Raw genomic sequence first — 12033 nt, forward strand, 5'->3', positions numbered from 1 at the left:
ATATGAAACTTAGCTAAGATAATTATATGATCGATCATGTGAGCTTGTTTCCCATTCTTTCTGTTTCTGTACTGTTTCCAGTACATGTTTCTGTACAAATAGTACATGCTTATACAAAGAAAACAAAATCAGCCATGAATGAAACATTAGACTAGAGTCTTCAGTGTAGTAGCAATGAAAGTGGCAACCACTTTTTTAGCATACTTACTGTATTGTAACTGTTTTTCTCAATGCATTTTGCTTGTTGTATTTGTTTCACTCATAGTTTTCATGTATCATGTACAGATGCTGAGGCCAGTGTCTCCATCGCATATACACACTCACACTTAGACACGTGTACTTACACTTATGTTTTTATGTGGTCATACTATTTCCTGTAATATTGTAAAATGTTATCATTTTTTAGGTGGAGATTTAAAAAAAAAGGCCATTTGTAGTTTTCTGCCCTCTTTTGTGTACATTTTAACTTGTGCAAAATAAAATAAACTAAAACTAATAGAGTGAGAGACTGATGCAACACACCCACTGGGAGTTTATGGCAGTGGTCCAAGTATATTAATCCATTACAAGAACATTTTTAATCATTTATTAAATATAACATAGAACTGCCTTTTTTAAAAATATATATTTAGGCCTACTATACTTTTCATTTATTGTCATTATACTTGTCCATCTAAGACTTCAGTATCATTTCAAATCACAGTGGTTAACATTTTGATGAAATGGAAATGTTATGATTCATAATGTTTAACTTTTTTTAAAAAGTGGTGGACGTTGTACTAATACTCCAAGAAATTGTATTCATTTTGTCTATATATTTTGTTATTTAGTATCATGCATTGCCATGACTTCTTTTTCCTGCACACAATTCATTGAGCGGCTCTCTAATTTAGTGTGTTTGTTTTTTTGGTTGGATGTGTCTTCATTTGTGAGGTGGAGTGGGTGGAATGATGTAATATGTGAACTGCATTGCTTATAGTATTTCAAGTTTGACTAAATAGAAAAAAGAATATATAGCTAAAAAAAATTAGCCAGTGCAGGTAGTTTTATCTATTACAATACTCATTTCATAAAATATGTTGGAGTGAAGTACAAATAGCAACAAATTGAGCTTGGTTTATAAAATGTTTTATTCATGTTAACATAGCTGATACATAGGGATTCAAACGGTTTCACAAGGCTTTTGGGGACTACAGTTGAATGAATAGCAAAACAATAGTGGTCCAAATCTCTAATGACAATCACTGGACAGACTAACAAATCACCCTCTTTTAGGATGTGTACAAACCTGCATTGAAAATTATTAAACTTGACACGTGTGTGTTACAGCATTGTTCCCATTCCAGTGTAATATCTCAAGAGACATGCATGACAGAATTGTCTTCTTCCCATTAAAAAGGTCCCTGCGTTTGGTCAGACAAGCCCCACAATCCCCCCTCCCCCCGCAAACAGGCATGCTTCAGTGAAAGAGTGGCATCATAACCAGGGCAGATAGTGAGGATTAAACCAAGGGGCACTACTTGGCTGTATTATAGTATTTGATGCCAGCATGTACACTGGCTTTCCCTGCAGTATGAATATTGTATCTGTTTGAAGTTGGATTTCAGCTGCTGTAACCGTACCACATTACTGTGTTGAGACAGACACTAAAAAAAAGTAATGGGAGAAAACTAGTTTTTATATCTAACATTTTTTAACAATCCAAAACTTCTGTGTCGATGTACTTCCAGTTCGATGTTGGGACTTAAGGTTTTCTGCCAATTGAGCTAAGAGTTAACAACATGTCAAGCTTTCAATACTTTTTTCTACAGCTGAAACTGCACAAATGGAAAGGCCAGGACGAACACAAACCAAAGGAATGGAGGGTTTTCTCTTTTCACGGGTTGCTGCCCAAATCTGTATTGTGAAAAGAATGGGGTTTTTTTCCATTTTATTTCCTTACACGACTCTTTTCAACAATGGGTTTCATTGGTACAATGTTTTGAGTGGAGCAATAAGGAATGAAGGATGTGTAAAAAGTTTTTTTTTCCTTTTGTCGTTTTTGGAGGAGATGACCCCAACACTGAGGATTTGTATTTAGTTCTCAGTCTCGCCGCCCTCTACTGCGTCTCCGCCATCGCCCTCCTCAGCGGCGTTGTCTGATGTCCATAACTGAGGGAGAAAAAACAGACAAACACACAAATATGTTCAAGATACAGACTCCTTCACCATTTTTGGAAACACCTAAACATGTGTTTGAGAAGAAATTGTCCCCATTTGTGAGGTTAACAGTGTCTCACCCCTCTCAAACCTCTCTATGACGGCAAGCTTTTAGCCTTGCCTTCCATTGTAGCCATTACAAACAAGTATTAACACATTTGCCTCAAGACATTTTTAGACACCACTGTTACACTGCGACACTCACTGTCAGGTTGTCTCTGAGGAGCTGCATGATAAGAGTGCTGTCTTTGTAAGACTCCTCATTTAGCTGGTCGAGCTCTGCGATGGCCTCGTCAAATGCCTGCGAGCAAAAAAGGAGAATGTCAGCACTTTAACATCTTAAGACTGAAGACGCAGAGGAACGTGACAGACTGTGCAAGAAAGTCAGTGCAAACCTTTTTAGCCAATTCACAGGCTTTTTCTGGGGAGTTGAGGATCTCATAGAAGAAGACGGAGAAGTTAAGTGCCAAGCCCAAGCGGATGGGATGTGTGGGGTCCATCTCAGTCTTGCTGATGTCAAATGCTTCCTGGTACGCTTGCTGTGAGTTTTCAATGGTCTCTGAAGAGAAAGAAACCACATAATGGGTCAATATGCATGTATACATCAAGGTTGACATTTAAGTCCACCTCCAGCTATATCACACACACACACACACACACAAAATATGTGGGAGCATGGAATCTTAGATACTTAGTTTTGAAAACCGGAGAAGCTTCTAGTCAAAGCCACAAAAATAAAACCTTTTGACTCACTGTGACAAACACAAGCTTTATGCAATAGTTTGGCCAAACAAAAACATGAGATTGACAAATTGTGGTTTTAGAGTTATGTGCAAGATAGTGGAGACTCAAGGTTACTGCTGCTGGCCAAGAAAACCAGGCACATAAGCCCCAGTGAACTGCTGTTTCAACACTGTTTTTTTGTATGGATTAAACAAGCGTGACATATCGCACGTTCATTACTGAGCTTTTGAGGTGCTCGTAGATGAATTTAGTTACCACAGAGTTGTATCAATTTCCTATAATCTAACTATTGGCAAAAGCAAGGGTGACTAAGCAAATTTCCTAATATTACTGATTATTAATTTAAAGATGAGACTGGTGATATTACCAAAGATATTCAATTTACTATTATGTATAAAAATATTCAGTCACTTTACATTTTACCCTTTGGCAAAGCTAGAGGCCCTCTCAGTTAGCTGCCACACACACTACTGTCATGGCCTTCCATGAGGTGGAGCCCTGTGGTCATATGGCTGTGACTCAAACAACCTGCTTGACGTCATGTCCAGCTCTGAGTGACACAGAATCTGACACATTCCTATTTGCAGTGTGAAGTGGTCCAGCTTCAAAAAGACAGAAGGATACTTATTTTTGCTTGTACATTCAATTAAAAAAGATGGATGACTGGAAACTTTAAAAGATTCTCAACTACACCGTACATACAAAGAGACAAAGTAGTAAAAAAATAACTGACGGGGAGGAAAATTAAAAAGAGTACAAGAGAAAAACTCACTTGTTTTGTCATCTCCAGAGGCAACTTCAGCAAGGTATCTATAGTAGTCTCCCTTCATCTTTAGATAGAAGACTTTGCTCTCGGGATTTGTGGAGTTTCCAATCAAAAAATTATCCAGCAGTTTCTGTGAGAAGAAAAAAAAAATCATATCAATTTAATTACATGCACAGATCAAATAAATATTCTGAATAACCTTCAGAACAGTCAACTAAAGCACAATGTTATCTGACAGATCAAGAACCACATCCTGCTAAATTTAGTTATATTCACAGAACAGACAAATACTAACCATGCCACACTGGGCAAATTTAACACACACACACACACACACACACACACACACACAAACACACACACACACACACAAAACATAGGTGGGCCTCACCCATCACAAGTGTCCCAATATCCTGCATCCACCAGAGAGCACTGCTCCCTTTGCTCTTAATAGCTGCTCAGCTCAATGATTAATAGAACAGTTCTGCTCCAGCAGGAGTCAAGTGCATGTGCTCACCCAGTGTCATGTACAAAAAAAAAAAAAAAACTAAACATTTTTCTCCATGTCATTTTCAGCTCAAACCATCCACAATCAGGCCAGGCCTCTGCTGTGTCCCCAGCTGGCTTCTGCCCCAGATTCCACAATCGGCACTGTATGCCAAAGTTTGGTGTCTTATTGCTGACACCAGACTTACTGCTGATTTTAACAGACTTGGTATCATTATTTAATTTCTCTACTGAAATGTTCCATTATCAAAGTCTAAGAATAGATACCAGCACTGCTTGCATGCATCATACTCCCAATTATTTCCTGAAACCACAGAGCTAAAGAATTTAATAAAATAAAGCACTATAAGTCCATGTATAAAAAACAATGGCAGCTATATCTTTGGCCGACAAGTCAACAGATGAAAAAATGTATCTGAGCAAAGATGCTTTACTATGGATTCACTACTGGAGATCTACATGCTTCTTTTTAGATTAGATATTGGTTTCCTTTTTTATTTAATTACACAATATACACCAGGTAGACTTTCAATCTGTGCTTGTCCACTCAGAAGGCATACTGCAGCTTTTAGAGACTATTCTCTATAAAAATTCAAGTAAGAGGCTTCAACAATGCAAACAGATAAGAAATTAGAAATTAAATATGTAGTATTATGTAGCAAAAATATGAAACATCTCACAAATCACATCTTGCGGTTGCACGCTAGGCTAAGTAATGGGTCTTTCAACTGACATGAGAAGATTACTAGGGCTAATCTGTGTAAGTGAAACTGTGGTTTATGCTCAAGTTAATCAATTTAGAGATCAGATTAACTCCTTCACTCCAAATGCTTGCCAACACCTCGATCTTAATGACAGACCCGACTGAGGCAATACGGTGTTCAGAGAGGATATAAACACCCTCTCTGCCTTTAAAGTGAAGAAATGTATTTATTTTTCATTGTTAAAAAAGAGTTTTCCTTTCCGATCCTTGGCAGAAAGAAGCTGGCCTAGTCTGAGCCAAGCCCATCCCAGCAGCCCCTCCCCAGTCATTTACTGACACAAAGATTGGCTCAGCCGAAACATGCGCATGTCTCAAGTGCTAAGCATTCCTCTTTCACTGCATGCTCTGCACAATAGACAGAAGAGGAGTTGCCTCGCTCTCAGTGCTTTCACACAAAGCTCTGATTTCAGTCACCAGCGCTCACCAGAGAGTGCACACTGTGTTGGTGGACGAATGCCTGACTGGTTATGTGTCTGGGTGCCTTCACATGTCTAACAGGAATTGGTATATTTTTTTCCCCCCAAGCATGGACTGACCCTTCATTATCAATTTAATTGAAATAGCAACTACACTACAATGAACTGTGGTTTCAGGTTTAAGTTGTTTTTTGTTCCTTTTATTAACTCAGCAAAATGATGACTGGGCATGAAAAACTTGTGGCAGTCTCCATGACAACTGAGACAAGACTTGGAAATGTCCATATGTCCATCGCAATATCAGACAAGCCTATGCCAGAAATCTAGTCTCTACAATGTCATGTAAGGAGGAGTGAATAGCCTTAGCATGCTCTCGCGTCACCCTGTCTGGCCTACGAGCCCTACATTCACATCCTGTGTGGAACCCAAACATCTACAAGTCTCTGCTGCCTCCAAACCCTGAGACTTGCTTTCAGCTGAGGTGCAAGTGCTTCTGGTTTCACAATCGGAAATCAACATAGAGTGGCACACAAGCAGCTTACTTGCCTACTGCGGTCTCTGCGCTTCTGACTTTGTGGGTGCATAACTAACCTGTCAGCCTTCTGCAGACAAGTTAAGGCATGAGGACTGACACACCCTCCTCTGCTGACAAACCCTCTATAACACTGTGGTGGAGAGACGGAAGGCTGAGTCACGACCGTGCAAGCGCACAGTCTCAGGAACACACATGGAAAGCTAGTTGAAAATGAATAGCCCCTGCAGCTTTTCGGTGCATTTTAAAGACCGCAGCTCAGGGAAATTATCTCAATCTTACAGCTAAGCTTTCACCCAGATCTCCTCTAATCCATTATCAAGGCAGGCTAGAAATAATGTAAAGCACCAATCCCTGCTGTTGCACTAGATTAAACAAGAGGTGAAAGCATACCCCCTCCCCTTCCCTTCCCCAGTATTCCAGTAAAGCTAAGCTTGAAAAGTGGAGTGTAATGTCTGAAAGTGCATCTACTGTCTCAACAATTAAACATATTCTCATTGGTTTCAATATGTAGCTCTGCAGGAGTCATTTTTGATGGTCTGTGCAAACTGGGCTTTAGGGTGAGTATGACTCGTTTATGCATGTAAGTTCTTGCACTTGGCTACCCACATTAGGCATCCATCTGCCAGATGGGACTGCATGGATATATAGCACAGCTTTATTGAATTCAGAGTATATAGTGTCTTTCCTGCGCGTGTCCCAATTTCTCCCTCTCTCCACCCGTTCAGACACACCTTGTGTAGTAGTCACTGTGACCTTTTGTCAGTTCACGCCCTCACAGCTTTTCAAGCCCATTGTTCTAAATCCAGATTCCCAAAAGGCAGGAACAGTGGGAGGACTACATAATACTTCCTTGTCCTCTCCCGCTTTGGAGGCCATATTAATACAACAGGGGAGCTTGCAGGAAACAGGGGAGATGCCATTTGACACAAGCATAAAAAGAAATCACATGTTGCTATGAATTTGTGAAAACTGACAGCTGTGAGACATTCAATGCGGTCATGTTCACCTTTAAGTGACGAAAATCTGGACTCTTGAAATGTATTAGACTGCACATATCACGCAATACAAAGACACCTCATCCCTTCACTTCTGCCTTAAGAGCAGCAATCTGTGGGGGCGGGGGTTAAAGAAACCATATTGCAGCTATATGCATCATTGCCTGAACTTCGTTAAATCATAATGATGTAGTGTAGCAACATTGCTCAGCTTGATAGGACTTTTTCAGAAAGGTGATAACGCTCTCTCTCTCTCTCTCACACACACACACTTAAAATAAGATCAATGCAGCAGGCTTAAAAAATGTAGGTAAAATATCTGACACCTTACCAAAACGTTGTTGCAGATATCCTGCAGCTCCTTCTCCACTTTCTCTCGATACTCCTTAACCATCTGCTGCTTCTTCTCGCACCCTTCGGTCTTCAGCCCGATGCTGGACATCACCCTCCATGCGGACCGCCTCGCCCCGACCACGTTTTTGTAGGCGACGGACAGCAGGTTCCTCTCCTCGTTTGACAGTTCGCCTCCCTTCTCCGTGACCTCCTTCATGCACTCTGCCATGTCATCGTAGCGCTCAGCCTGCTCCGCCAGCTTGGCCTTCTGGATAAGATCCGTTCTATCCATAGTTTATATTTATATATATATATTTTGAGGGGACTGATATATCAGAAATCCGGGGGTCAGGGGGGTGTGACAGTCTAGGACTGCTAACTTGAAGAATGGGTGTAGCAAAGGGGACTCGGCGATGTTACACCCCACAGTAACGCTTCGTGCTGCGGAAAGAAGATGTTTAAAATTAGTATGTGACGATCAAATATACAACTGAGGAGTAAAATAATCTGTCGATCATCACGGTGACATGGAAGTACATGTACCCCGCCTGGCTGCAAATGGCCCTATTTAGTTAACAGCCAGCATTAATATAGCTTTCCAAGCCCGCATTCAATTAAAAGCTACTAAATTAATATCGTTAAAAGGATGTCCCGTCGCTTGTGAGTGTGGCAGAGCGAACTAACTCTCATCTTACTGATCTGTCGCTGAGGTCGGCTGCCATCATCGGGAATAATGATCTGATGGCACCGCAACCCGCCACAAAGCTGTCTGCTGCAGCTAGCTATCAAGTTAGCAACAAAAGCTAACTAGCCTTAGCTACACGGGCCACTCCTTTCAATAAAAAAATGTCACCTAAGCGATACTCATACAAAAAACACCAAAGCAGCCACGGTTTGTTAACTTAGCAATTCACTAGCGATGATATAATTAAAAAGGGGAAAAGAAGAATAAAATACTCATCGTTGCTGACCTACTGAGGTCCAAGATTGCTCCACAAATTGATCCGATTTGAGAGATTGGTCAGAAAGGCAAAGAACGGCAGCAGCACCAGCGAAAACCCAACAGCTAAAACAGGGCGGTTCATGTGGAAGTCCACTGTCCAATCGTAAAGCGCTATCTCATTTGATCGACAGAAGGATTTAGCGGTGTGAGCCAGTGGTTGTTAAGCGCGGGGAAAAGAGGCGGGCCTTTCTTGGGGATAGTTTGATAGACCGATACACTGCAGCTGATGGAGGGGCCACGGGGTTTCCTCCAATTAGAGCAAGGGAGAAGACGTCATCGCGTTGTCATGGCGATGTTTATCCAATCACTCCCCCTGCTCTCTCGCACTGTGGGCGCTGTAGCGTAGGCGTGGCATCCACTCCCATCCAGTTAGACATTTATCTCTCTCAAGTTTCTATTACTAGATAAGTCAACAAATTCCTACCGACAGTGATCTAATCCCACTCACGTGTAGTCCAAACCCGACAACTTCACCGCCCCCCCCCCAAGTCTGTCTTAAAACAATGGTCAGGTGCCTAAAAGAACACTGACCATTGTGTTTTGAATATTGTTTTTCATGACAAAATCCTTCTTTCTGTTCACACTGGCCATTAGAAGATCCCTTCATAATGTGCTTACAGTATAAATAAAGTATTCTGTGCAATTCTGTATTTAAAAATGCGTCTGAAGCTAATCAAGAGGATATCTTTCAACATTACAGTCTTTTTTAGCACCAAAGTCCCTCCTTTGTTACTATAGTTCCACCGCAGCTCAACAATGAAGCACTGTCCAAGGAAACACAAAGAGAGAATTTGATGCTAAAAAGACTGTAATGACTATAATGACTAACTCAGAATGCTGAAGCCATATACCCTTCAGATAAACTTTTAAATGAATTTTTCTATCAAATGACTGTGGACACATTGGATTTTGGCCCCCCTCACTTACATCGAAAGCACATTTGAAAGAGATCTTTTAACAGCCATCATAGACCGAAAGCAATTATTACAGTGAGGAATAAAACTGATTTCAGTGTTCATATGAGCGCCTGACTGTTGACAGACTTGAAAAATAGGCTTCCTTTGTTGTCCAAAAAACTACTGAACAAATAAATGCTCTATAAGCAAATCAATGGGTGACATGTTTAGTCATTACCATGAGTATGGGCGGAGTGAGGGGTCAAAAGAGTCATTCAGATCCATTGTTCCCCATAATTTACCAACAAAAGATATAGCAATAAACAGGGTCTGCATTCATCAATCATTCTTACAAAATTGATACTTCTTCTGAGGAAATAAACCAGAAATGTGTCAGGACAAAAGAAATAAGATGCACTTATCTATAGAAACAGTGAAAATCTGTTAAAGAGTTCATATCTGTGTCATAAGCACAAAGGTGGTCCACACTATTGGTCTACAGGTGTGTGTAAAAGGTGTATTTTAAGGTATTCTAATTAATTGTGATATTCATATAGACCTGAGAGAACTCACCATCAATTTCTTTTTAAACATTTTTTGTTATTTATTTACTATTTTATTATTAATCTCAAAATAAATTAGATGTTGCATTGTCTATATACTCTAAAACAGTGGCTCTAAAACAGCAGCTAGTGAAGGCAATAGCATCAAATTCATCTTTGATGGTGCTTTTTTTAAATATTTAGCATGACGTCATGAATTACAAGAACATGAACACTGATTTCAGGTGCATGAAATGGATAAAATGCTCGACTGAAGCACATGTAATCAGTATTGTGATGCAATGACATGTCTGTAAAGTTATTGAGAAAACTGAATAACCCCACAGAGATAACAGTGTAAGTTTAATCCCATGGGTTAAATACCTTACAAATAAAGGTACATTACCCACTCTGATGCAAATATGATACAAATTCAACACTACTATAAAGAAGTTGCAGATAAAGGCCTAATACATTCAGAGATTATTCAAGGGACAGAGGCCATCATTTAAACAGCACAGCATTAGCTGTCATAAAAGATAAAACTGTAAGTGCACTACAGACATGTTACAGATCTTAGTTAATAGTGATAGAATTAATCTTGGATAACTTGTCAATGGGGGCACAGAAATTATTCACATATCCTGGTTAGCAACTGCTAAAAAATTAACCAAGTATTTAATAAAAAAGCGTAACAAGAATACACTCTCCCAGATGTTCACTGCATACTATATGTTACTTGATACTAATACTGACATACCGACCCAAGCTGAACTGGATATTTGTTTCTTAAAGCTTCAGGTTCAGGTCAGGTGCAAGTTTAAATGTAATATCTGAGTGTGTGAATTATCTGCATCCATGTGTGTTATGTTGGAAGTAGAGGGGAAATGTCTAGCCAGAGGAGAGAAAAAACAAGTGTATAGCCAATTTGTTCCATTGCAAATGGTCAGTAAGTGATGAAATATACCAAAATTATACTGTTGCTCCAACGTCTCTGTTTGGGTCTGTGCCTCAAACTTAGCTGTACCAGTCAAATTCAGTTGGGTCAGACCTGAAAGACACGGGTACAAGCGACAATTGAGTCTAACTGTTAGGCTTGTGTACGTCACCATCCCTTCTTCCACAGCATGTAAGCACAATTGTTTCAAACCTGACGACACATAGCAGAAGAAAACAACAGGAAATGTGAACATGAGCTACAGAGGCTGCTATGTTGCTGGCTAATATCCACATGCACAGCTCAAAACTAGAACTGAAGCCCTGGGATTTCCCAACCTATTAACCGTTCCTATTTATAGCCATGTGGCCTACTGTGGACAAGAGACTCTTCATCTGAGAACACCATTTCATATGTCAGAAATAGATGCCCCCCCCCCCCCCCCAACTTATATCTTTATTATCAAAAGATTTCCAACATTGCACCATGGAATAGAAAGTAAAACTAAAATCAAAAAGGGGAAAAGCAGGAACAAACAGTGGTGGAAGTTCATTGACTTGGATGCAGTACTGTTGATTAGCTTATTTGCAGTTCTGCCATTTAAGGTAATTTATTCAACAGTTGCCAGCCATTGTTGGTTTTTTGTCAAGGGAGTCACCTTCCCCCAATTTCTTGTAATAGCATTTTTTACTTCCTACTAACAATATCTGTCGCTTCCTATCACATTTTGTTTGCAGAAATCACAGAAATACAGAACCATACAGTTCATATGGACCTCATATTTTACTATTTTTTCTAACACTTAACACATAATAAGTCCCAAAAATGTCCATATTTCCATGGCATGAAATGGTGGATGTGTGATATATCCCGGTCATCATCATCATTCAAATCATAAATATAATGCTGAAATTAGTCATATTACTTTCTTTATACAAGTTGATCAAGATTTTAATCACATCTTTCACTTCCATGGAGGGATCTATTTTGATTCTCTCCTGTAATAATGTCATAGCTGCTGGTATCTGCAGAATTTCCCTAGATCATGTCTTTTTCTCAAATTCTAGACACTTTCTGGCTCCCCTTTTTACAAAAAACACCAAGCTTTGAGAATGTTACACATCATTGTTACACACGTCTTGAACCATGTCTTAAGTCAGAACGTATTGGACATGTATTCTGACTTAAATGTCTTTCAAAAATATAATAGATGTGGACCAGTGTGGAGTTCATTTATTAGATTCTTCTTTTCAAATCACTAGCCTAAGAGAAAAGATAATTAAATGCAACTTCTGAACATAAAAGTAGATGGCAGACTAGATTCCTCTTTTTTCACAAGCTTTTAGTTAGGTTAATGACTTTATGCTGTCTTATATGTTCTTATATGTGTTTACATG

General features: G+C 39.6%; 1 protein-coding gene across 2 annotated transcripts; it reads right to left on the reverse strand.

The window, feature by feature from the left end:
• Positions 1-1112: 1112 nt before the first annotated feature.
• LOC128375938 (14-3-3 protein beta/alpha-1-like) lies at positions 1113-8360 on the reverse strand. Of its 2 annotated transcripts, none has more exons than XM_053336360.1 (6): positions 8230-8360; positions 7257-7699; positions 3716-3839; positions 2595-2758; positions 2405-2500; positions 1113-2151 (listed from the first exon to the last, which is right to left on the reverse strand). In XM_053336360.1, the coding sequence occupies exons 2-6, from the start codon at positions 7548-7550 to the stop codon at positions 2077-2079; spliced, it is 753 nt and encodes a 250-aa protein (XP_053192335.1). In that variant the 5' UTR covers positions 7551-7699; positions 8230-8360; the 3' UTR covers positions 1113-2076. The 2 variants fall into 2 exon arrangements, with proteins under 2 accessions (XP_053192335.1, XP_053192336.1); XM_053336361.1 differs by having other exon boundaries at positions 8234-8339.
• Positions 8361-12033: the final 3673 nt, after the last annotated feature.

Source organism: Scomber japonicus, chromosome 16 (genome assembly GCF_027409825.1).
Source record: "Scomber japonicus isolate fScoJap1 chromosome 16, fScoJap1.pri, whole genome shotgun sequence".
In the NCBI taxonomy this organism is placed as follows: Eukaryota; Metazoa; Chordata; class Actinopteri; order Scombriformes; family Scombridae; genus Scomber; species Scomber japonicus.

Bases quoted from the DNA above. Each gene is read 5' to 3' on its own strand.
- LOC128375938 (XM_053336360.1), bottom strand. From the start codon at position 7,550: ATGGATAGAACGGATCTTATCCAGAAGGCCAAGCTGGCGGAGCAGGCT. The intron at 3,840-7,256 runs GTAAGGTGTCAG...TTCTTCTCACAG, and splicing joins ATATCTGCAACAACGTTTTG to AAACTGCTGGATAATTTTTT. The intron at 2,501-2,594 runs GTTTGCACTGAC...TTTTGCTCGCAG, and splicing joins CCTGTGAATTGGCTAAAAAG to GCATTTGACGAGGCCATCGC.